Below are 24,888 nucleotides of genomic sequence, written 5' to 3'. Positions count from 1 at the left end.
CGTGCCGTATCACACGCCGCCCATCTGTCTGGTCTGGTCTGGTCTGGCCTGGCTACGGGCCGCACCCACGGCCTTGGACTCTGTTTTCTCTCTCGCTCCACCCATCCCTGGGTTTGGGTTTTTGTTCCTTTTTTTGCCCCAACAGCTAAAACTTGATTATCGACAGCGGCGCTGTTGGTTGTCCGGCGTTGTAGAGATCTGAGAAGCACATGCCGGAGTGGAAGCGTGCTGTGTTTCATTTTGCCTTTTTCTTTTGTGACCGTAACCGGGACTACTTTATTAGTAGGAGGTAGTAGTGGACTGCCTAAGGGGTGGTCCCTGCGCTATGGGACGTATGGATGACCTGTAAGTACCTGAATGGATGGATCGTAATTGATGACACTTGATCTATTGGATACGTGCCTCATGTTTGATTCAGTTTGAAGTCGTCTTTGCATTTGTACTTGAGCCAGGAGTTGTGCTTTGGTTGCTGAGCCTTTTCTTCCTCTTCTCATGATTTCCCCTTTCTCTCCCCTCCCCTTTCATGCTGGTAGCATCAAACTTTGGACTTGCGTCGTTTGCGTATCATCAATTAATGCTTTGTGGCAAAGAGTGTCTGGTCGTGGTGGCTAGTATTACGGGGAACCCGCCCAACTTTCAGCTTAGTGGATTTGAGGAGGCTCTCGGTAAACCATGGATGGATCAAATGTACATACGTACAGTACGGAGTATACGGGCGCAGGTTGGATTCCGTGGTGACTTTTGGCTGGTGGCAGGTCAACAGCGTCAGATTTACGGCGAGCTATTCAACGGGGAGGAATTCCAGTGATTTGATAGAACCTCATTATCCTTCCATGTTCTTTTTTTGATCTCGGTAATCAACGACACCAGAGACGAATCGCGACAAAGGGACCTGGCTGGGGAGCAACAAATTGAGTTCAACTGCCCAGGCTGGTTTGCGCTCGCCTCCAGGGCCCCTGCAGGGCGCCATGAGTCCCGACTTAGCGCTGTCTAGCGCCTGGAGTCCATTGAAAGGTTGGGGTTGGCAGGGCAGTGCTGAGCGCGGGAAGCACACAGCACAGTAGATGATGGAGCCTCACTCGAATTGATCTCAGCAGCCAGCCCAGTGTGCATGTCTTCCTCACGCCATTTACTCACGGCCGTCGTCCAGACTCAATTCCAGCCCAATTCATCTTCCTGCGGCTTCTTCCAAACCCTCATGATTGCTCCGGACGAGCGCTGCAGTTCTCTAGCCCCTGGCCTGGACACGAAAAGAGCAACGGCCCAGCCTCCAAATCTACTTTGATCGGGCACACTTTTTTGCCTTTGGATTTCTCTCCCGCTACGACGCAGCCGCTGTGTGTTCCATTTTATGGACGCTGTGGGCTGCTAAAACGCCTAAAGACAGCGCTCTTCCCTGCACCGTCATCTGGTCCAGCTCGGAGAATCGCCTTCTCGTTCTTTTCAACTTCAACTCGGACGTTGAGAAGCAGGCAGGCAGAGGCTCTCGGTCCTCTCGCACGACGTATTGCTCCGTCTCACCACCGCCAGACCGCAAGCCAGCGCGTGTTTTGGTCCTGGGGGACTGTGGCAGAGGATTTGAAATGTCGACACCTACAACCGCAACGGCCCTTCTCCCGCCGACTCACTACCGCCTCCACCCTCCATACTCTTCCAACTATCGCACAACAACCACCGCGAACTCGCTGCTGCCCACAACGGCAGTCGTCGACCACCAGCCGGCGTTGCAGAGCCCGGCTCGCCCTCAGCCCTACTACTACCATCACCAGCCTGCCGCCAACGCGGGCTACAGTCTGCCGGATGGCGTAGCCCAGAGCTCACAACCCGTGCCTCGACCCCCTCACGGCCACTACAGCCATCAAGACTCCAACCCGTCCGCGACTGCTCGCTTTGACGACAGCTACGCTTCCACCATGCCAAACACGACGACGACGAGTTCCGGCGTCGCCCCTGCCGCTGGCCGCCCTGTCGCTGAGGACCAGCCGTCCAGGAAGCGTCGGCGCTCTCGGGAGCCCGATTGGAACAATTTCTACCGGAACGGCCTCCCCAAGGAAATCATTGTCATTGACGACACGCCCGAGCCTGAGGCCAACACGGGCCGCAAGATCACAAATGGTAATGCCGTCGTGCCCGACTCGGCCGCCGCCGCCGCCGCTCAGCAGGCCGCGAAAAAGCGAAGACGAGACGACCCGCCGCTGGGCTACCACGTCCAGTATTTGGGCGGTTCGCACACGGGCTCGCACACAAACACGCCCTTGCCCAACGCCACGCCTGCTGGCTCTACCCTCTCCAGCGACCGAACAAACTCGGCATTGAATACCACCGCGCCCACGTCTCTGTCGTCAAATAGCCAGTATGATGAGCTGGCCGCGCCATTAAAGCGCAAGCGCACCACCCGCCAACAGGCTGCCAACGAGGCTAAACGAAGGGATGTTGACGGCCTGGGAGGCGCCTACATGGCCTACAAGCCTCCCCCCTACCCTCCCAAGAAGTCTGCTGAGGTTCCCGTCAGAGTCATTCATGATGTAAGTCTGAACCCGGGCTGCCTCTTTTTTTTCTGTTTACGCTTAAAGAGAGCGAAAAAGAAAAGGGTTCGATGAGGAATCGCCACCTGCTAACTCCTTCTTCTCCCCCCATCACAGCGTCACTATAGCAAAAATGCCAAGGTCGATGATGATGATGGTCACTACATCGTCGTCCCAGATGCGGGACTTACTGAAAAGTGTACGTACAAACAGGACAAGCCCTTCTCCTACGCGGCCATTGACAGCTGACGCCTTTGTTTCTAGACCAGATTGTCCGTCTCCTTGGTCAGGGTACCTTTGGTAAAGTGGTCGAAGCCAGGGATATCAAGAGAAACAAACCTGTGGCTGTCAAGATCATCCGATCCGTCCAGAAATATCGCGACGCTTCCAGGATCGAGCTTCGCGTATTGGCTACGCTCAAGGCCAACGACGAAGAGAACAGGAACCGGTGCATTCACCTGCGAGACTGTTTCGACTACCGCGGCCACATCTGTATCGTCATGGATCTTCTGGGCCAAAGCGTTTTCGACTTTCTCAAAGGCAACGGCTTTGTACCTTTTCCCAACAGCCAGATCCAGAACTTTGCCAGGCAACTGTTCACCAGCGTGGCATGTAAGTACCCAAAGAACCGAAATCTCAAGCAAAGGAAATCGGGGGCAAAAACTGACTGGACATCTTCTAGTTCTTCACGATTTGAACTTGATTCACACTGACCTCAAGCCGGAGAATATTCTCTTGTGCGATAACTCTTATCAAACATTTACGTATAACAGGAAGATTCCTTCATCGTCTACCACGATTAATAGGCAGGCATCTCAGCGGCGGGTGCTTCTTGACACCGAGATTCGTCTGATCGATTTTGGATCAGCCACGTTTCAAGATGAATACCACTCGTCGGTTGTCAGTACCCGCCATTATCGTGCCCCCGAGATCATCCTCGGCTTAGGCTGGTCTTTCCCCTGCGACATTTGGAGCATAGGATGCATCCTGGTCGAGTTTTTTACAGGCGATGCCTTGTTCCAGACACACGACAATCTCGAACACTTGGCCATGATGGAAGCCGTCGTTGGCTCTAGGATAGATACCCATCTTGTCCAAGCGGTCAACAAGATGTCTACCAGGAGTGGAGGGAATCCCGCTTCCAAGTAAGCAACCGCCACCCTCGATCAACGACAATGACCCTACTGACTAAATATCTCGCAGGTACTTCAAGAGACTTAGGCTCGATTATCCAACCCCCGACACAACTAGGGGTTCCAGACGGTTTGTTAAGGCCATGAAGCACTTGAGCGTAAGATTCTGTACCCCTCCAGCTATTGAAACGTGGCAGCGAAATAACAGGGCGACTTAGGACATAATACCTTCAAACTCAACCTTTTTCAAGAACTTCCTTGATTTACTGAGGAAGATCTTCGTCTACGATCCTGCGCACCGCATCACGGCCAAGCAGGCCCTCAACCACCCGTGGTTCAAAGAAATGGCCCAGCCTGACGACGGAACAGAGGCCGCCAAGATTCGCTTCGAACGGAGACGACTAGAGGTGGACAAGGCGAGACAGCACGCCCACTACGTTGGATGAAGTATAACCAAGGACGAGCCGACATATTTCGTTTTATAATGACTACATAAGCATGATCAGATTCCGTGGTAGCGCACACACACTGGATGTGTATAGGGGGGAAAGTCCATTTTCCCGCTGGAGGGGTTCAACATGACCCTCCGGTAGATTTGCCATTGTACTTTAGCGCTTTGAGCTGTTGCAGTTCCAACTTTCTTTTCTCTCTCCCTTTTCTCTTCCTTTGTTGTTTCATTTGTCCTTCATTTCTTTTTTCTAGCGTAGGGTTTGATCTCACAGGTTCATCGTCCTGGGAGGGTTGGCGTCCACAATCACGGATTAGGGTGAGAACCGGGGACGGTTATAACACGACGGAGCTGGGAAGGGAGGGGGCGCCTCGTTGTTGGTGGACGAAGTGTGCAAAGGTCTTCTCGAAAAATCTAATATACCCTCCACAATTGCGATATCAAAATGTCTGAACGTCTTGACTTGGTTTAACTTGAATATGCTCGTGTTCAGATGATGGTTGCTACGGGAACTCGTGTGGACTCGGGCAAAGCGGCTGCACGTCTTTTCATAGGAAGAGGAGGAAAGAAGCAGGAGAACGGGATGAAGATGAAGACACGTCTAGCCTTGCTGGATAATCAACTTTGACAGTGCCCTCGATTCGCGAATACGGTTAGAAAGCAGGGTCGAAGGCATGCTCGAAGCAAGTCAAGAGGATGTTGACTGACCAGGTTCGGCCGTGCCATGCATGCTGCCGAGAGGATTGTCTTTAAGGGGTTGCACATTTTTACAAAGACATGGCATGTTCACTCCTACGCATTTGTCCAAGTTATACGAGGTTGCCCGACTACGTATAATCTTCCGTCTATGCGAAGGAGTTACTCGGCTGGATGACTGGCAAAAGAGAGAGAAAATGTAGCCATGGAGGAGAAAAGGGGCAGCAAAGGTTTTGTCCTTGTGGCATCTGCATCATCTCTCAGAGATTAATGCGTCGTTGATCAACCTTCTTCCTCCCCCTTTTTGTTGTTAACAACAACAGCCTTGACTATGTTTTGAGTCTCCTCATCATTATTGTTAACCATCACTGGAAAAGGAGACAGATGCGGAACCATGCCGTGGTTCGTTAAGCGGCGAGACCCAGCTCTTGCAGACGTCTCCGATGAAGCCCTTCAGCAGCTCACCAAGCTGCTTTACATGGATACGTCCGACTACTTTGGCCATCGGGCCAGAGAATGGCTCGTGAAACAAGAGCAGCAAGTCAAGGGGCTTGACGTTGCGCTGCTGCGTCCAAGGAATCTGTTGGCACGCCTCACTCTCGGGGTTTGTGGATACAGATTACCCATTTACTCGGAAGGGCCGAGACTATGCGCGGCACATGAAGCCCTGGATTCGAAGATTATCCGGTGTATATTGCAGTTGGTTGCGGATGAGTGTACGATGCAGACGAACCGGTATCGCAGCCTACGACTCAAGAAGATGCTGAAACCTTCGCTGGGGGGTTGGATGGGGAGAATCGATTCTATAACGGCGCTTTGGCTGGGAGAAGACAAGTTTCGGCGTGTCTTTGGGTGTCGTCTTAGGGGCGAGATGCCGGATTGCGCCGGGATCAAATGTGAGGCGTGTATGCTTGCTGTGATTGGTGGCTCTTCGATTCATCTTACGGATCTTCGGGCAAATGTGTTGGCGAGAAAGGCGTATGGTACGGAGCTTACGGGGCGGGAATGCAAGCGGCCTCGATTGCTACGGGTGATTGACTCGTGGATGTCACACTTTCAGGAGGACTGCCGGAAGGATATTTGTGAATGTAGCGAGGCCATGGTGAGCGACATTGTCGAAATGCGCACTATGGCGAGGAGGAGGAGAGACAGACGAGATGAGAGACGCAGGAGGAAGGGAAAGACGCCCGGAGTGCGCAGTGATGTGAGGATGAGGTTGACGGAGGAGGGACTACCGATTCCACGACAGCCGAGACTGAGAAGGCGTGATAAGGAGAGGCTTGTTAGGAAGAATGAGAAGAAGATGGAGACGCTGCTGTCACTTCAGGAGACGGTGGTTGAGCAACAGGAACAGGAGTTGGAATTTGTTGCTCTGCTTGTTGTGGACAAAGATTGTGATTGCGTGAGAACCAAATCCTCGAACTGCTCTCAGAAGAACAACGATACTACCGAGACGATAACAGACTCCAAATCTAATGGAGGAAATCAACACGATTCTAGGGAAGACCGGCCATTAGACAAAGATACACGGGAAAAAGAAGCCGTCGACGAAGAATTCCTAGTGCGATCACAGCTCACCCCTGACGACGACACGTTTTGTAAAAGCATCCGCACACGAAACAAGCTCGACTACAACACAAACACAACGTCGAGCTGGACAAGCAAAGTCGACGAGGATTCACCACTCATCGTTCAGGCGCCTCGCGTCGAAGAGCTGTTGACTCGCGAGCAGACATCGTCGAGCGTGTACTCTTGCGACGAGGCCGTCAAAAGCAAGACGAAGATGACGATGTTTGATGAGGCGCTTTCGGCGCTTTCTGGGTTTACGCGCGAATCAGCGTCGTTGTGGTTGATGAATGGGAACAAGGATCATGCTAAGGCGGGGACGGAGAGGAGTAAAAATCACAAGACGGCATTGGCAATGTTGGAAGGGAGAGAAGAAGAAGAAGAAGAAGATGATGATGCTGCGTCGTGTTATGAGACGATGGGGTGGGGAGGACCCAGCAGGTGATAGATTCTATACTTGCTTGTATCGTTGAAGAATGGAGTATTGGCACTAGTATACGGGCTGTGCTATATAACACATGAAGATGCAGGGGTGGTATATACATAGGGAGAGAATGGGCGGCCAAGTGAGAATACCTATAGTCTTTTTTTCGGAGGAGATGAACTCAGCTCGACATGTCTGGTACATGCAAACGAGCAAGTAAACCTGCAGAGTGGCAGGAGATTCTACATCGAGCATCGTCTCCATCCATCTTAAACAATGCTTGGGTTTGGATCATCATCCTCATGATCGCTATATATACATACATACATACATATACACGCAACTCAATCCGCCAGCTTCTCCATAAACCTCTCCACCGACGGCAAATAGCATGCCGCCTTCTGGAAATCCCCCAGCTTCACAGCCATAAAATCAAACGCCAACAGCACATCGTGCTCGACGCCCTCGACGCGCTCCCTCCTCAGCGAGTCCGACTTGGAATATCGCTGCGAAAAGTGCGTCAGCAGAGTCCGCCGCGCGCCCATCTCGCGTGCCACCCAGAGCGCCTCGCCCATGGTGCTGTGCTTCTTGGCCTTTGCGTGGTCCTGCTTGTCGTCGCCAAAGGTGCATTCGTGGACCAGGAGGTGCGCGCCATGGCATTCCTGTGCAAACAGCTTCGACGGCCGGCAGTCACCAGAGTAGGCGATTTTGAGACCCGAGGTGAGCTCCAGCTGCGTGCCAAACGAGCGCCAGCAGTGGGGAACGGGAACTCGCTTGATGGAAGCAAGGCCAAAGTTCTCTTCGCCGAGGTCCTCGCGGGTCGTCAGGTCTCGGTCTTTCTCCTTTGGCCAGGGGCAGCTGGGGAAGCGCAGTCGATGGTAGCCGATATCCTCGATTTGGGACAGCTCCTCCAGCAGGATTCGGTAGCGCCCAATGCAGGATATTGCGAGTGTAGCGTTGCTGTTGTCTCTCAAGGTCTGTTCATACCAGGCCTTGATGAGTGAAGGGGTGCCCATGTGATGGTCGGCATGGACGTGGCTGATAACGATGCACCGCAGGTTACGCAGAACATCTGCGGCTTCTTCAGCGCCAAAAAGACGTCGAATCTGGCCCAGTGTTCCCTCACCACAGTCGAGGAGATAGTTTCCGATTCCAGGAACTCGGATCAGCGTGGCAGAAACATTCCTGTATTTGCTGGGAACAGATGAACCCGTGCCGAGGGGGACAATCTCTGCGTCACGGTTCGGGATATCAAACTCTTCCTTTTCAACCCGTTCTAGAAATTTGGGGTCTGTGGCTTCGGCGCGAGCCTCTTCGGCCATCTCGAGGACCTCGTCGTCTACGGAGTCGTAGGCCTCGACCAAATCGGGAAAAGGAGCAATGGCTTGGTCGTCGAATACAAGACGCGGCATGAGCTGGAATTTTTGTCCAGCACGGCCCAACTCAATCGGAGAGCCTTCTGAAGGGGCCGGGTATTGGACAGTGTTCTCGAATTTGAGGAGAGGGAATCTTTCGGGATCGATTCGGCGCAACTTGGTCTGGATAGTAGCGGCACCGGGGTGTGTAATCATGTTTGGGCATGCCTCGTCTGCGCAAAAAATGTGCTTAATGCTGGCATGCTGCTGGATGAATTGCTGGATTCGTGCGTCGCTGGTCATGTTTGGCCCCAGGATCCAGTACATGACGGCGACGTTTTCCATTATCTCTTTGCTCTTCCACTCAGGTCGCTCCATGAAGGCCTCGACGAAGTCCTGGCTGCTAATATCCGCCACAATGATACCTCTCCCCCGTTGGGTCTCTCCGAGAACCATTTCGGGTATCACCAGGCCATCCTTTCCCCGGACACTCTGGCCTGCAGTAAGGAGTTTAAAGTCCCGAGGCTCGACTCCTAAAGATTTCGCCACAGGAGCATTGAACTTCCCTCTGCGGTCATGAGTCTTGATGACGTAGCTCATAGATGTCTCGCCGTATGTGGTCCTGGGAAGGGGGAAGTGGTTGATTGCAAGAACGTTATTATTGCTCCGGTCATCCACCCCAGTCTCCCCAATATCTGGGAAATGCCACACGATATCATCCGGATTTGGAACCTCTACGCTGTCAGCCATGTAAGGCCCCTTGTACATCCTGATTGTGCCATTTTCCACTACAGCAGCTTTATCTGTGGATTTGAGATCTCGGATCTTCTTGGGTATCAACACGGATCTGTTCTTCAAGCTGCCATTGAACATGATCCTCTCGACTATCGCACTCGCAACTTCCGGGTCCGAAACAGATGGTCGCTGTTGAAATATGGTATCCTCTGGAGACGCATCGCTGTGCCGCCTCTTACGGGGGCTACTCGATCGTTCTCGCCGTACCGGGATCTTCCAGACCTTGATGGCATCATCTGACCAATCTGGCTCGATGTTCGCCGCGTCTGCAGCTCGCGGGTCTGTCCTGTGCTCGTGGGTCCGCACGCAAATGGGTTGTCGAAAGATGACGGGCCGGCATGCTGCCAGCGTGTGGCACAGGTTGTCCGCGCCGTGCACCGCAATCCCGGCATGAAGAGTCTTGTTAAGAAGCTTCTGGCCCTTTTGCTCTCTCTTGACATTCTCCAGCGTCGTGAACTCTTTGGCTGACTCAATAGCTCCGCCAACACTCAGCAGATAGCCACAGAGGCCACCCAACTGCTCCCAGTTCACGCTACCGCTGAGGAAGACGTGCTCTGTCCCTCCCATGTGTATTTTGCGGCTTCCAAATGCTCGCTGCGTTCCCTCTGTGACGCGACCAAACACATACGAGCGCTTGTCGTGATGCATGTATATACATGTGCCTGGAGTGTCGACCGAGGGGACGGCGGCAAGCTCGACTGTGGTCGTCATGGTGGTGGAATCGGCGTGAGTCTTTTTGAAGCTTTTAGAGTAGAATCGTATATGATGATGTTGTAACGGCAGATGTGAAGTGTGTATCGAGCTGTCTAGTCGCGATTGCCGCGGTCTCGTGGGATTGTTGGAGAGAGAGGTAGAGTATCTGGCGATGGAAAGACCGGGAATGGCAAGCTGTCGCGTCCGTCTACCAGCAAGAGAGGAGAAATGTCGAAGCGGGGATGATACGGAGTAGACGAGGCGCCTGGATACACATGGTTCCATCAGCGGGAGAGGAGGAAAGGAAAGGAAAAAGACGAGGAGAGACGCTTTGCAGTCTGCATTGGCAGCTCCAGGCGCAACCCCACGATGACTTTTTTTTTATGCGATAGAGCCGATAAGCAGCACTTTAGCTGCCTGGCGGGGCAGCCACATGCTAGCCTTGCCACCTACCTGAGGTACCTATACTTTTCTCATATATGCTCTCTTCACAGGGGCCATCTATAGATTTATCATGATGTGTCTATGAATTGACTTATAATGTTGTGATAACCTGGTTTGAATATACCTTCCATTAAATAGTAGCCTTTGCATAAACACATGTATACATCTGCATCTGCATCTGCATTTACATCTACTTGCGATTCGCTCGCTTGCGTGCCTTGGCCTCCCTCTCGTAAGCATTCGCTTCTCGTCCCTCCTCGTTCTGAATCTCGGAAATGAGTCTCTTGTACTTCTTCTCGTAGGCTTCGTCCTTTGCCTTCTTGACCCGGAGGTTCTCCCTCGCCATAAAGTTGGCGTCCTTCCGCAGCTCCCGCATGGCGCCCTTGCGCTCCTTCTTGTGCTCGGCCCTGAGTTTGGCCATCTCGGCCCTCTCACGATCAGGATCGTAGTGCTTATCGGGATCAAATGTCTCCTCAAACTTGGGTATATACGTCTTGATTGCGAGGGGTTTGTGGTGGTGAAGCTCCAGAGGCCGGCGTGATAGCTGTGAGACTCGCGACATCCTCTTCAGCTTCTCCTCTAGCCTCTCTGCTTTTTCACTTACAGCTGCCGGGAGGTGCTCTCGTGATGACTTGCTGTTGATGTGACTCAAAACTTCAATGGCCTGGCTGAAAGTCTCCAAAAAACCAGACTTTCCAGTCCACAAGTCTGCAGCGGCGTCGAGCAGTTGAATCGTTGTGGTAAGCAGAGAAACCTTGAGAGCATTGCCCCCCTGTGAAGTTTCAGGCAAGCAGTCGGAGAAGTTTAGACGCCTTAGCCCAACAGCCTTGGCTTTCTGAATGCGGCTACCAGCCGGTGGTTCATGGATCGGGAAGTTGCCCAAGAGATGTGACGGGGCTGTTGGTGAAAGGGAGCAGATTGTGTTGAGGGAGAAGTTGATCACCTCGGGAACATAGCGCTTGGCCAACTGTTGATACTGCAGGGACAGAATGGACAAGTATGTTCCAATGGCGTAATCCGACATCTCTCGAGGCACCTTTTGGCCAATGTACCGGCCAATTGTGAGCATTGCAGGCGTCACAACCTGGTGGAAGTGATCAGACGTTGGGAAGATGGTCCCAATCGCTGTAAGAAGCGTCAAGTCTGACGGCTGCAGCGCAATGGGCCGAGTCTGGCTGATCTCTCCAAGATGATGCCGGAACTGCCTGGCAATTTCGATGGGAAACATCTTGGAGAGGGAGTGAATGTGACGCACAAGGCTCTCCAAGATGGAGAAGGCTGGTGATGTCTCTGAATTCCAAGGAAGAGCCACAAAGTCTACCAAGGCCACAGCGAAATTCGCCAGTCTTTCCTTGTTCTTGCTGTCAAGTTTGGGATGGTGTAGCGCTCGAATGCGCTGGACGATTTTTGGCAGGTTTGCCTGGTCGTAATCTTTGGTGATGGACACAAACTCAGAGCATGACTGAGGGCAAGGGAAGGTGAATGGTAATCCGTTCTCGTCGTTCTTGTCATTGGAAGAGAAGTTTGCTTGGAATATGGGGTTTTTAGTTTCTGCTTCATTCAATAGACCCTTTGTGAATTCGTCATCGTCATCTTCATTATTCTCGGCTTGGCCTGCGGAGCTGTCGTCATCTTCTTCGCCGTCATTGTCAAAACCGTCGTCGCTGTCTGCAAGGTCCAGATCAGATCCACTAGCCACCAGGTCGTCTTCTATGATGAAGTCATCCTCATCATCAAAGCCCAGCTCCGTCGCTGTTGGTCTAGCCTTGATACCCTGTCCGAGGCCGAATCCATCGTCATCGTCGTCCTCCTCCTCCTCCATATCGCGAGAAACTTGGTCGCGTTTCTTATCCTCTTCTTCTTCTTCGCTGTCTGATACTTCTTCGCCCATCATTCGCTTCTGGCGTTTGTCTTCAAGCTTCCTGAGTCGGGTAGACTCTTCTTCCGCCTTCTCCTCGTCTGTCTTGGTGCGATTGGACGGTTGCGCCCTCTTGTCTTGTGCCAATCGTTTGACTTCAATATCGAAATTCTTGTCAAAGGCGTCTCGTTCGACGCCCGCAATGGCAGACAACGGCGCAGCATGGTCTTGACGCTTTGCATCATTGAGACCAAACCAGAGAAGTTGTTTAATATTGGGAAGTTCCTTGTCGAGCTGCGCCCGAAGGTCTTCGTCGTCATCTTTGGCCGCTTGTCGCTCGTATCTGTGAAGCTTTGACTTTGCAATGACTTCTTCCATGACCTCTTTCTTTGTCTTTTTGCGCTCAGGTTCACCCTCTTCGCCCTCCTCTTCACCTGCTGCAATGATGGCGCGCAGGCGCTTCAGTCGCTTCTCGCGGCTTGAGCCGTCGCTATCTTCGCCATCCTCCTCGAGATCATCTTCGTTAAAGTCGTCCACCAGATCCTCCTGGTCGTCAAAAGCCAAGGTTCGCCCCATGTGTGTCAAACCATCCATTGGTTCGTCATCCTCCAGATCGAAAAGAGAATTCTTCTTGTGCGATTTCTGCTTTTCTCTGGCAAATCTTTCCAGCATTTTGTCTTCAGGTGTCATCGTTGGGTCGTTCTCGCCGAATCGTCGATCCAGAATACCGCCGACCTTGTTACGACGCTGCATATCCACGAGGAGGGTTTGCTTGCGCTATTGTATAGAGTGTCAGAGAAATAATTGGCAAGCAAGAGGGAGAGGCGCCTTCATACCTTTTCCTCGGCGGCAGCTTTGGCCAAACCAGGTCGTCCCTTGATGGCAGCATTTCCAGGCTTCGGCCGATTGGTGGTCACCTCGAACTTGGGCCCGCGCGCAGCATGTTTGAGGTCAAACGGGTTGAATTGCTCTCGAATGCCCTCCAGAACAACGCCTCTCTGCAGACGCTTGTCGTTCCGAGACGGGTCATCCTGAGCCTGCTTCCGCCGCTGCTTCTTGGACTTTTGAGGACCTGTGATTCCTTGTTCTCTCAGAGACGCCTTTAGGCGCTTGAGCTGGGAGCCGGCCATAGTCGGCGATTGCTTGTCCTCCGCGACCAAATCTTTGATCACGAAAAGTTGCCTGCTCACAGAAACATGGCTTGCTACAGCGAATCGAACTTGCTAAATTTTTTGACGGCGGCTTATCGATAGCAGCGCCTAGCGCAAATGTCGTTGGTGGGGACAAGCAGAAAAGGTGGGTACGTGCTTCACTTAGTGGGACGTGACTTAAACTGAGCTTCGTCAAGAAGCTTCCACCTATGACAACATCATCAGCAACCGTATTGACAGCAATATCTTCACCGATCTTCCCCATGTGATCCCGCCGGAAAAGAGGCACTCGTGGGACGACATGAGCTGGACACGCCGGCTCTTATTATTTGCACGCGATGAGCGAATAATCTTAGTTAGTATCGGGCTGGCTACGTTTGGCGTGGTTAGTACCATCATCACAGCTCTCACGTTTATTCGAGATGACAATGAGATTCCCCCGTCGGAGCCCAAGACGCAGTACATCACGCAGGACACCGAGGACTCACTTCAGTCAGACACGCTGGAAAAGCTTCTGGACCATCCAAACTTCTCAATCAAAGAAATTGCCGTCAAGATTCTTTGCGACAGAGCTGCCAATGACCCTCAAGTAATAACATACATATGGTTCGGGATCACTCGACCAGATTACGAAGAGCGGATGGACTCCCTGAGGACACTTGCTGTGCTCACAAGCCAGACAGGAAACGAAGGGCTGGCGAGACTGCATGATTACAGAGCCTACTCCGCCTTGGTGCGGTGCATGGAGCTGTGCATGGAGAGCGCCGATCTGCCCGACGTCACTGATATTCATTGGGACGAATACTTTCTCCGTGACATGGGTGAAAGATTCTGCCTCATGTTCATCACAGAGCTGATTAACAAATACGGGGCCACGATGCTTGTCAAGGCCAAGTTTGTTGAGAAGTGGCTTGCAAAGCAAGATTGGGGGAATACTGCCGAGGAAAGGCGTCGCAACTTTAAAGACTACATGGAGTTTCGAAACAACCGGATAACCGACATTGTGAACCGCATCAAGCATTCACGGCGGGGCTTACGAGCTTTGGAAAAAGCAGGGCTGATCGACAAAGAAAGCTCTCGACGTAGAATGAGAGAGCTTCCCGATCTGCTCATGGAAGTGGAAGAGGAGATTGCAGCGGGAGAGCATTCGGGAGAGCAACAAAGCCGGCGGACTAGGGAGCATTCGGCAGAAGAACAGAGGCTTCGGCGCCAACATCGCGAAGCAATGGTTCTCAATGACGGAACACGACCCCTGGGCCGGGAAGACATTATTGAGCGAGACGCATCTCCTCCAGCATGACGTTGTGATGCGTGTAGGCGGGAAGCATATATTCAAACACGCGAGATGACACCTAAAGGTAGTCTGCGGACGGGAGCCATGCACAGCTGGATGGTAATGGTGGCGAGAGATGTTTATATAACAACTGTGAGGTCCGTCTCCCCTCGTCTTGGAGGGATATCAGCTCGTCTGACGCGAATGCAGTAGCAAAGGGACTGGGCGATTCTGGCGACACCAGCTTGCGCTCGTGCATTGCGTACTCTTCTTTACGCAAGCAGAACAAGGGGACTTCCGGAAGGGTATTTCGCTCGGTGGCCGGATGATTCATAATGCCATCACATGCCCTAATTCATGGTCTTTATTATCGGCATGTCCTGATTGAATAGGGGTGGGTTGAATAAGAATTCAGCTGACAGCGTGCTCCATGTTCACATGATGCTGGAGATATGCAACAAGGTTCACATTGACTGCCTGATATCCATACACGTTTCTAATAGATCTGCCTACCTCTCCTAAAATTACCCATATCTTACCCATGTCTTTTAAAACTACCCATATCCAAGATACCTGTAGATCTCTCTATACACGTCTGTTGAACTGATCTATCCAGCACCTCTACTTCAATTATATACTATATGTATTCTACCCTACTAATTCCATAGGTACTTTTGTTCCAGATGCCCTCGCATTGAAGTAAAATAACCCATAACAAATTACTTGTTTGAATGCACTTCTACAGTGCGCACTTTTCTCGAGGTCTCGCGCTTGACCTGCTGACGCGGTGACTTGACGTGGTCTACTTTTGTTAGGTAGACAAGGGGCGAGCCCAGGTTCATGACTGTTAGTCCCGTGCCCTATTACCTTGACGAAGTTGCTGGTACCAAGTGCCATTGGCTACGAGATGGCGGCAGGAGATTGGACGTCTTAAGTATTGTGTATTGGCAGCCAATAATGTGGTGGCCTCCAGCTCATTGCGAGAATAAACAAACAACGGCCGCTGCCCTATTGCGACCACCTCCTGTCACATCTTTTTTCCCTCTCTGCTCGTCTATTTTTGCCTAGTTTTGTTCCTTTCCTTTCTATTCCTTTGCGATTTTCTACACAAAATCTGGCGCTTCTAGAATCTACTTCTGCCGGGCCTTCTTTTCCCGCTACAGGTTTATTGTCATCCAGCTGGGTATTGATTGGCGCATCCCAGGTTCTTGTTTAATTAAAGAGGCCGGGTACCTCCTAACCTACTACCTTGGTAGGTATACCTAAGCATCCTACCTTGCTCATCTCGTTTCCGTCCCCTTGCCGCCCAGCTGGCTCAGCGAAAAGCCGCCAAAAATACCAGTTGATCGAATACGATCGGATTATTCTTTCAATAACAAGGGAGCTGTATTGGCGACCGGGGTGTCCCCTTTTTTTGCCTTTTCGTTCCTGGGCAAGCAGCTCTCCCGAACGGGGCGCCACTACCGCAAAAGCCTGTGGGGTTCTGGCTGGTCTTAACCGCACCGAATCGAATAATGTCGATTTCCATCTCCTCCCCCGTTAAAGCGTTCTCGCGCCTGAGACGACCTTCTCTCTCCAACTCCAAGACAGCTTCGACACCGGACTTGGCAGCCGCCTATTCGCAGTCCAAGCTGCTGCGCAAGACGTCGCTCGCGGCCCTGACTCCGAGCTCCCTCGCCAGCATCCCCGATGTCAGCGAGAGCTACGCCATCGACTCAGTTCTGAACGCAGCGCCCCAACATACCATTCACGAGGAACCCGAACCCGAGACGCCGTCCGCCATGGAGCTGTCTGTCGGCGACTCTGTCAATGTGCCTGGAGGCATGGTCGGCACCGTCCGTTTTGTCGGCACCGTCCAGGGCAAGAAGGGCACATTTGTCGGCGTCGAGCTGGATTCAGAATTCGCCGCAAGGGGGAAGAATAACGGCGACGTTGATGGGTAAGGAGAGAACCAGCCGCAGCGCTACCTGGCGCATCGCCACCGCATTGCATCAAGAGCCGATCGCTAACATGTTCTGTCTGTCTGGGTTTGCAGCGTCTCTTATTTCACCACCAACGCCGCTGGTGCTGGCATCTTCGTCCCGGTTGCCAAGGCCCTCCGACGGTCTTCCGGTCCACCCCCTATGACGCCCACGCCTGGTTCGAGCGGCCTGAAGCTGAGCATGAACAACTCGGTCAGCTTGACGCCTCCGACATCAGGCCTTTCAAAATTGGGCGCCTCGGCAGGGCCCACCTCTCGGGTTCAGAGCCCGCAAGGCAAGAAACCACGACCTTCACTGCAGACTGAGTCACCGCAACGGAAAATGGCCATGTCGCCAGGTCCACGCCCATCGATTTCGGCACCAGCAGTCAGAGCTCCCTCAAGACTTGGCAGCCCGACGGGTAAATTTTCGCAGAGTGTGCGCGGGACTGCCGGGCACCTGAGCGATCCCAACAAGAAAGGCCCAGGCATGGAGCGGCGGCCCAGCTTTGGGGGGCCCCGTAGCACTTCGTCTCTGGGCCCCGAGCCTCTCTTTGACGAAGAACCGGCACCTGTAGCAATGTCTACGCCCCCAGCAAAGATCAACACCAACTTGGGGTCGCTCTCATTGCGCCCACCGTCCCGAGCGACCTCTATCAACGATGAGGAAATTGAGCGGCTACGCACCCAGTTAGAAGACCGCGACCGACAGCTGAAAGAGCAAGCCGCAACATTGGCCGAAATGGAGAGCAGTCTTACAGAACTTCAAACTCTGATAGAGAACCCAGATGGAATGGGATTGAGACGAAGCAGCATAGACGACAAGGATGCATCTCAGCTTCGACACATGCTGCGGGAAAAGAATGACAAAATCGCCATGCTCACCATAGAATTCGATGCCCACCGAGCGGATTTCCGGAGTACTATTGACACACTCGAAATGGCCAGCACAGAGACCGAGCGGGTGTATGAGAAGCGGATAGAGGAACTCATAGCGGATATTCGCGAGCTCGAATCGAGAAACTTGGATGTGGACTCTGTAGCGACGCAACTAAAGCAACTCGAGGAGCTGGTTCAGGAACTCGAAGAGGGTCTAGAGGATGCTCGTCGTGGCGAGGCTGAGGCCCGCGGAGAGGCTGAGTTCTTGCGAGGAGAGGTTGAGAGGACCCGTTCGGAGCTTCGGCGGGAAAAGGAACGCGTCATCCCCCATAATGCAGCGGCCTTGAGTGGTGATAGTGCTGCACTAGCTAAGAGCTTGGAGCAGAAGGAAGATGAAATTCGAGGGCTCAAGGCTATTATTCATTCCCTTAGCCGGGACTCGGTCCCTGGCGCCGAGGCCCATACTCCCAGGCCGCGTCCAGGTTCATTAATCGGCGAAAAGGATGCCATCGAAAACAAGATTGCTCGAGACAACCTGGAGAGACAAGTGGCTGAGCTCCAGCAGGTATTGAAGGAGAAGAGTCACCGGGAGGAGGAGCTGCAGCACGAGATTGAATTCCTGCGCTCGAATAGCGTCAAACCGAACCGCGAATCCAACCGCGAGTCCAACCGCGACTCTGTTCCCATTCGGCGATCATCTGTAAGGGACTCACGGGACACCATCCTGTCCACTCGATCCCACGAAGCACGATCGCCGGAGCCGTCCCACAAGCGGATAAGCACTCTCGATACGATGCACGAGAGCGACACCTATTCGACCGCCACCGAGAGTAGCACTCTTTGGTGCGAGATTTGCGAGACTGGTGGTCATGACATCCTGACATGCACAAACATGTTTGGCACCGATAGCACCAAGATTTCCAAGCCCAATGCCAAACCCATTCAAGAGGAGGACGAAGATGATGAGGAAGCTGAGGAGAAGGCGCGGAGAGCAAATGCCCAAGAGGATCTCAAGCCTCTTACACCCACGGGTGACGAGATTCACCACCCAGCTGTCTTAACCCCCGGCATTCCCAAGGAGGAGCCCGCATCGGTTCCGGCAGTCAGGATCACCCCCAACCCCATGGAATCAGGGCCCGTGGCTGGCAAGGAGAGCGGTGTCCTGGACCTCGAGAAGTGGTGCGCCATATGCGAGCGAGATGGGCATGACAGCGTGGACTGCCCCTTTGAAGATGCATTCTAAGACGGTTGAGCGGACGGACAAGAAAATTAGAGCAGACGATAGACGGCGGGCATATGGCACGCGAACGGCATTAACGACTCTGATGTTTTTGTGTGGTATGGCTGCGTTTTGTATTCGGGACATGGCATTCATTCTTTTTTTTTTTTTTGGCTTGGCTTGGCTTGGGCGCCCTTTCGCATGATACCTCCACATCCTCTTCTTTGCCACCTTTTTTTGTTTACCGGTGCAGAGTTGTACAGTATGACTTAGTCATTAGAGAGCCTTAGATATTCAGGTATGCGTCTTTCTTTCTTTTTCCTTTTGCAATAATACCATTGAAATTTTGTGTAGCATCATATTACACACACCGCGGACTTGTTATCTAATGCCAAATCATTCTACTAGGTGCCTCATCCTTATTCTAGCACCGAATAGCTGCTTATTACCATTGGGACACGAGATGCTGGATATTCCTTTAACTGGTGTGATGGGTAAAAGCGAATTCTTACATGTCATGTACTTTTTACTTCAGCCTCAAGCGGGCTTTAGCTTAGACAATGATTACAATCAGCCAGAGTACCGTGTACGAGTACGGAGTAATACGAGGCTATGGGCTTTGTTGTATCCTATCCCATATTATTAGTACCCGGGTTCCACAGATTGCCTGGGCACATTACTGCATGATGGCCGAGCCGGGACACACAAAGGAAGTGGATGGATGGATGCCTTTTTCAAAGCCCAGGGGAGCCCATGGGTACAGCACAGCACAGCTCTGTCTGTCTGTGCATCTGGTCGACCACAAACCCGGCCGTGTGGCGGTGTCAGCCAGCCTGTTGCTTTTCCATCCATCCCTTTTGTCGGAAGAAGCTCGCGGGCGTGCATTGAGGCTAGTCCGTTTCCACGCGGCCAACAACGGGGGTCCGCTGAGCGAGATCGATGATTTGACCAGGCAAAATCGACGGCCGACGTTTTCGTGGAGGTGCAGCGGGATCATCCTGGTCGGCCAGCTGTTCCTTCACCTTTTTGCTGTACTGTTACGGAGTACGAGCATGTACAAGTACGTGTACTGCTACCCTACCCGTTTGTTTGACAGACAGGGATTTTGTTGGTGCAAAGGACGGCCGGATACGGATACCAGCAGACAGCAGAAAAATCTTGAACAAGCCCGACGGCTGATGGCCGAGATTTGACCAAGGGTTGTCTTTGGTGAGGAGCGGAGGTGGTACAGGTACAAGTGCGGAGTGCGTGAAGATGGAGAACGAGCAGCGTCGGAAAGTTTAATGCAAGAACCAGTACGAGGCCAGCTGGGCCCAAGTACCGGCCATGTAGCGATACCGTACAGCCTCATCTTCGATTGGGTTCCAAGTTCGCTGCCATGTGCCTCTTGCTAGCACCGCTTTTGGCTGCGACAAGTGCCTGAACTTACCGTCCTTGTACTAGAGCGGTACGCGGCCACCGGTCTGAAAGGGCATCGAATCGAATGGGAGGATGTGAGATCCAAAGGAGCAGGAATCCGGAGTGACGAGTAACAAAGGAGAAATACTGCCTGCTACCTACCTAGGTACCTTAGTAGGTGGTACTAGTAGTAATGAACAAAGCAATCGCAATCACAATCACAATACCTATCGTGCTACCGCTCTCATTCAATGTCCTCCCTCCGAGCCAATGTCAAGCTCGGCTGGGCTGTACTCCGTACAGTGACAAACAAATACTCGGCGGTACCCGCTGCTAGCCCGCGTGGCAGCACAAAGGTTGCCAGCTTTTTGCGTTATCGGGCACCGCCACACCATCGACTTTCTTCGATACAATTCCATGAGGCGCACCAGCCTTGGGACCCCTGCAGCCGCCCTTTTAATCCTCCAAGGCGGCGCTTGATCTGCCCTTGGCTACTGACCAAGGCCGCTTCCCTTGACCGGAACATTCTTCTCTTCGTTTTCTTTCAAATAAACCACCAGACCGGCCGAATCTCACCGTCTTGCTCTTCGCCGCTTCACTCGCCTTCTCTCGAATCCTCATTCTCGAGCAAGAAAAAGAACAAACTTCAACTCTCTTCATCCCGCAAATTTCTCCAACGCCCCACCGTTCCCTCAGCGGCTTTCTAGGCACGCTATCTTTTTTTTTTCTGCTGGGCTACTTTCTCAGGTACGATAAAAACCACAAGGGCCGTTTTTTATCAGCATTTGCCCCTCGGCGCAATCGCTGGCCACGGCTTCCACCTTCTTCCACCGTCACCACCAGCGTTTCGCAACGTAATCCCTTCAACCTCGTTTCCAAACTCGGCACGATAGCACAAGTTTGCTCTTCTTCTCTTTGCTCTTCGTTGCCTAGAAGTTTCCACGGGCGCTCGGTTACTGCGGACTCTTCTCATCAGCTCTGACTAATCACTCTTCCACAGAGCCTCTTTTATCATCGTCGAACGCTTGCCGTCGCTCTTGTCGGTTTCATTTCTTTTTGGCGCATACAAAGATCAGTTTTTTTGATATTCTATAATCCGGCACCATGGTGAAGGAGTCAAAGCTTTATGACACCCTTGGTGTATGTATTGGCCTCGCTACGCTGCCGCGGCGCGGATCTGGACGAAGAGACTAACACGCTTGATACTAGGTCGCTCCCACAGCTACGGAGCAGGAGTTGAAGAAGGCCTACAAGATTGGTGCCTTGAAGCACCACCCTGGTACGCTATTACCCCGATGACTGTTCATTACAAACAACATGATTTCTAACATGCACTTTCTTCAGACAAGAACGCACACAACCCCGCTGCCGAAGAAAAGTTCAAGGAGATCTCGCACGCCTACGAGATCCTTTCCGATCCTCAGAAGCGACAGATCTACGATCAATATGGTGAGGCTGGTCTAGAAGGCGGTGCGGGTGGTGCCGGCGGCATGGCCGCTGAGGATCTGTTTGCTCAGTTCTTTGGCGGTGGCGGCTTCGGCGGCATGGGTGGCATGTTCGGTGGCATGCAGAACCGTGGCCCTCCCAAGGCTCGCACCATTCACCACACCCACAAGGTCTCCCTCGAGGACATCTACCGAGGCAAGATTTCCAAGCTGGCCCTGCAGCGGTCCATCATCTGCCCCAAGTGCGACGGTCTCGGAGGAAAGGATGGCGCCGTCCGCAAGTGTACTGGCTGTAACGGAGCCGGTATGAAGACCATGATGCGCCAGATGGGTCCCATGATCCAGCGCTTCCAGACCGTTTGCCCCGACTGCAATGGTGAGGGAGAAATCATCAAGGACAAGGATCGCTGCAAACAGTGCAACGGCAAGAAGACCACAGTTGACCGAAAGGTCCTCCACGTCCACGTCGACAGGGGTGTTCGAAGCGGCACCAAGGTCGAGTTCCGCGGCGAAGGTGATCAGGCTCCCGGCGTTCAGGCCGGTGACGTTGTCTTCGAGATTGAGCAGAAGCCCCACGCACGCTTCACTCGCAAGGAGGACGATCTCCTCTACCGATGCGAAATTGAGCTGGTCACTGCCCTTGCTGGTGGTACCATTTACGTCGAGCACCTGGATGACCGATGGCTCAGCATTGACATCCTGCCTGGAGAGGCTATTGCACCTGGTATGTATCACTCTTACTCCACATTTGCTTCAATTTTACGGCAAGACTAACACCTCTCTCTAGACTCTGTCAAGATGGTCCGCGGTCAAGGTATGCCCTCATATAGACACCATGACTATGGTAACCTCTACATCCGCTTCGATGTCAAGTTCCCGGAGAAGAACTGGACCGACGATGCCGAGGCGTTCGAGACTCTCCGCAAGATTCTGCCACCCCCTACATCACAGCCTGCTGCCCCTGCTGAGGCCATGACGGAGCCTGCTGATTTGGAAGACATGGATACCAAGGCTCAGACCAAGGTCTTCGGAGACCCCAACTCCATGGGAGAGGACGAGGACGAGGATGGCCACCCTGGCGGCGAGCGCGTCCAGTGCGCGTCGCAGTAAAGCAGAGCCAATATATACCTATATATAACTTGGGGCTAAAAATAGAAAAGGAGAGCGGACCATGGATGCACGCTGACGCCATGAGGCATTGGACGGCCCCCCTCTTTCCAGAGGCAACAGGCGTGTGAAGCAGGCGGAGGATACTGTTTTGGTTTCATTGGGAAATTGACAACTTGACGTCATTTCATTCTCTCCCGCAGCACATGGGTTTTTTTTCTCGCATTCTCATTGATACCATCTGCACTTGGGAAGGCGAGGGATGCGCGCTGAGGGACGATCACGGGCATGTCCATTTTGCCGACCATTATTATGGACTAGGGTGCTTTTTGGACTGCATGACTAGGTTGGAGGGCGTTTAGGGGGCATAGACGATTTGACGAGCTTTTTTAAGTTGAGTTGTTGCAGACTTAGACTATGAATACGACGACATCAAGCATGCCTTTCTCTTTCTCTCTCTCTCTCTCTCTCTCTCTCTCTCTCTCTCTCTCTCTCTCTTCTATGCAGCATCCCAGTAACAGCTACACAGTGTCAGGTACTACTACCTGTAATGAAGTACCTAGATATAGCCACATTTTTTCAACGTAAAGATGATTGGTATAGAATCTTGCAATTGCAGCGGAATCGAATACTATCAAGACTAGATTACTCCTCGCCATCACCTGCATCATCTACAGCCACGTCACTATCAACATTGCCCTGCGGTGTTTCCGAGCCCCCTTCTTCGTCCGGCCCGCCAGTGACCACCTTCCGCAGGCTCTCGACAGTGTACAAAAGCCCTCGGACGTCCTCTTGACTAATTTCGGGCTCGTTTGCCTCTACTTCCTTGTCCTTGAAGCAGGATTCAACATCCACGGCCAGTCTGCCGTTGGTCATGGTCAGGCGGAAAGCGTGGAGGCTTTGAGCTTTGGTTTCCGCATCGGGTTCAATGGCGGCGATGACGGTGGGAGCGGCGTCGTCGCTGGGGGAGATGGTGAGGGAGAGGGGCTTTCCGGGGAGTTGGATGATGCCTGGGCAGTGGAGCTCGTTGTTTTCGTTGAGTTTCCATGAGAAAATTGCTTTGATGCTGTAAATGTTTGTTAGTATATGAGTTGCTGTGACTGGACTGTTGATGAAGTGAAACACTTACTCTTCACAGATGGCCAATATGTAGGTCATGGGGCCGTCTTCGGAGGGATAAGGCAGAGTGTAGAGACCCGAGACGGCAATCGTTGCAGTTTCGGGAGCAATTTCCTGGGCGAGAGAGAGGATGCTTGTCTTGAAAAGCTGCTTGCCGGCGAGCCAGTTCCAAACGAAGATATCTTCATCACCGCCTCCGGAGATGAGGATCTCTGGTTTGGCCGTAGGGATAACCATGTCACTGATGAACTCCTTGTGACCAAAGCAAAAGTTTTCAATGATGTGTGCTTGGGGAATGTAGCGTGACAGCCGGATATGTTCATCTCTGTCTGCTGTGATGATGTATCTGCGTCCCTGCTGCTCGCCGAGAGCAAGGGCAGTCAGCATGGAGACGTGTCCCAGCAGCAAGTTGAGTTCGAAACCGGGGCCGCCGTTGCCGTCCTTGGATTCGTTGGCGAGTTCGGCTTGTTTGATCTGGTTGAGAAGAGCGAGACGGTTGCCTTTGGAGTGGACGGTGAGTGTGGTGGCAGTGGGCTTAAAGGACTTTTTGGAGGGCAGGGGTAGAGATGATTGTGATGCCAAAGACTTTGATCCATCGGCTGGGATAATGAGAGGTATGGCGTAGACGTCTCCAAACTTGTCGGCGCTGATGATCTGAGAGTCTGGTCCAATGGCAACTGCGCTTGGTCGCTTGGGCATGGTCCTATATCATATGTCTTAATACGGGTCAATCCTAAAGGGCAATTGTGATGAGCGATATCCATACCTTTGGCTAAGCTGCTTCAGCTGGCCATGTCCATCATGCTCAAACACCCAGATGATCTTGTCGTGTCCTGTTATGGCCACCACATGGCTTCCATCGGGAGTACTTGTTAGATGAGTGATCACAGGCCGGTCAGGCACACGAGCGAAACGGGTTTTGCCATTATCAAAATCTTTTGCAGCCTTCCCTTTGCCCTTCTTCCCTCTGCCGTCGAAATGGCCGACCTGGGGCTTTTCATCCTGAGCTGTCGTAGGAGCAGAATCTTCTGCATTTACTGAAGCGCCCCCACTGTCACCATCCAGCTTTTGCCGTTTAGCTGGCGGGCCATCGCTTTCAGTCACTAGATTGTCCGCCTCTATCGTGAGTGCAGCTTCGGCTTTGGCCTCGTTTATGGCTTTGATAGATTGTGCAACTTTGTCGGCGTCGGGATGCTTCCATGATGAGATGTGGCTGCCGTCTGTGAGATTGAAGGTATGGATTGCGCCTCCACGAGCAGCAAAGAGAACCTGTCCGTGGACGTGGACTTTGTTATAAGGAGTCTTCATTTTCTATAAATGCTTTGAATGTGAAAGTTGAAATGAGTGACATCCAATTGAAGCTTGAAGGAATCACGTATTGAGATCCTTTGGCGTATCAT

At 52.5% G+C, this 24,888-nt stretch overlaps 8 protein-coding genes across 8 annotated transcripts; 5 read left to right on the top strand and 3 right to left on the bottom strand.

The window, feature by feature from the left end:
- Window positions 1-574: 574 nt before the first annotated feature.
- Triagg1_3073 (uncharacterized protein) lies at window positions 575-4,104 on the top strand (the record flags this gene model as incomplete). Its single annotated transcript, XM_062897325.1, has 9 exons — window positions 575-665; window positions 871-1,060; window positions 1,098-1,337; window positions 1,388-2,525; window positions 2,643-2,724; window positions 2,790-3,137; window positions 3,208-3,670; window positions 3,729-3,816; window positions 3,877-4,104. 9 exons carry the CDS (start codon window positions 575-577, stop codon window positions 4,102-4,104), a joined length of 2,868 nt encoding a protein of 955 aa, XP_062758140.1.
- Window positions 4,105-5,196: 1,092 nt separating this feature from the next.
- On the top strand, window positions 5,197-6,813 carry Triagg1_3072 (uncharacterized protein; the record flags this gene model as incomplete). Its single annotated transcript, XM_062897324.1, has 1 exon — window positions 5,197-6,813. The coding sequence occupies one exon, from the start codon at window positions 5,197-5,199 to the stop codon at window positions 6,811-6,813; it is 1,617 nt and encodes a 538-aa protein (XP_062758139.1).
- A 323-nt stretch (window positions 6,814-7,136) lies between these two features.
- Triagg1_3071 (uncharacterized protein) lies at window positions 7,137-9,653 on the bottom strand (the record flags this gene model as incomplete). Its single annotated transcript, XM_062897323.1, has 1 exon — window positions 7,137-9,653. The coding sequence occupies one exon, from the start codon at window positions 9,651-9,653 to the stop codon at window positions 7,137-7,139; it is 2,517 nt and encodes an 838-aa protein (XP_062758138.1).
- Window positions 9,654-10,269: 616 nt separating this feature from the next.
- Triagg1_3070 (uncharacterized protein) lies at window positions 10,270-13,067 on the bottom strand (the record flags this gene model as incomplete). The annotated part of the gene is made up of 2 exons (XM_062897322.1): window positions 10,270-12,714; window positions 12,774-13,067. The coding sequence occupies 2 exons, from the start codon at window positions 13,065-13,067 to the stop codon at window positions 10,270-10,272; spliced, it is 2,739 nt and encodes a 912-aa protein (XP_062758137.1).
- Window positions 13,068-13,205: 138 nt separating this feature from the next.
- On the top strand, window positions 13,206-14,388 carry Triagg1_3069 (uncharacterized protein; the record flags this gene model as incomplete). Its single annotated transcript, XM_062897321.1, has 2 exons — window positions 13,206-13,237; window positions 13,314-14,388. The coding sequence occupies 2 exons, from the start codon at window positions 13,206-13,208 to the stop codon at window positions 14,386-14,388; spliced, it is 1,107 nt and encodes a 368-aa protein (XP_062758136.1).
- A 1,487-nt stretch (window positions 14,389-15,875) lies between these two features.
- Triagg1_3068 (uncharacterized protein) lies at window positions 15,876-18,443 on the top strand (the record flags this gene model as incomplete). Its single annotated transcript, XM_062897319.1, has 2 exons — window positions 15,876-16,300; window positions 16,397-18,443. The coding sequence occupies 2 exons, from the start codon at window positions 15,876-15,878 to the stop codon at window positions 18,441-18,443; spliced, it is 2,472 nt and encodes an 823-aa protein (XP_062758135.1).
- Window positions 18,444-20,921: 2,478 nt separating this feature from the next.
- Window positions 20,922-22,372, top strand: Triagg1_3067 (uncharacterized protein; the record flags this gene model as incomplete). The annotated part of the gene is made up of 4 exons (XM_062897318.1): window positions 20,922-20,957; window positions 21,027-21,096; window positions 21,162-21,986; window positions 22,050-22,372. The coding sequence occupies 4 exons, from the start codon at window positions 20,922-20,924 to the stop codon at window positions 22,370-22,372; spliced, it is 1,254 nt and encodes a 417-aa protein (XP_062758134.1).
- A 642-nt stretch (window positions 22,373-23,014) lies between these two features.
- On the bottom strand, window positions 23,015-24,796 carry Triagg1_3066 (uncharacterized protein; the record flags this gene model as incomplete). Its single annotated transcript, XM_062897317.1, has 3 exons — window positions 23,015-23,435; window positions 23,499-24,191; window positions 24,255-24,796. 3 exons carry the CDS (start codon window positions 24,794-24,796, stop codon window positions 23,015-23,017), a joined length of 1,656 nt encoding a protein of 551 aa, XP_062758133.1.
- Between the last annotated feature and the right edge of the window lie 92 nt (window positions 24,797-24,888).

The sequence above is a fragment of the Trichoderma aggressivum genome, assembly GCF_033847375.1.
Source record: "Trichoderma aggressivum f. europaeum strain CBS 100526 chromosome Unknown scaffold_008, whole genome shotgun sequence".
Taxonomy (NCBI): Eukaryota; Fungi; Ascomycota; class Sordariomycetes; order Hypocreales; family Hypocreaceae; genus Trichoderma; species Trichoderma aggressivum.
Note: the sequence above shows the minus strand (reverse complement) of the source record. Positions and strands in the feature narration are given on the sequence as shown.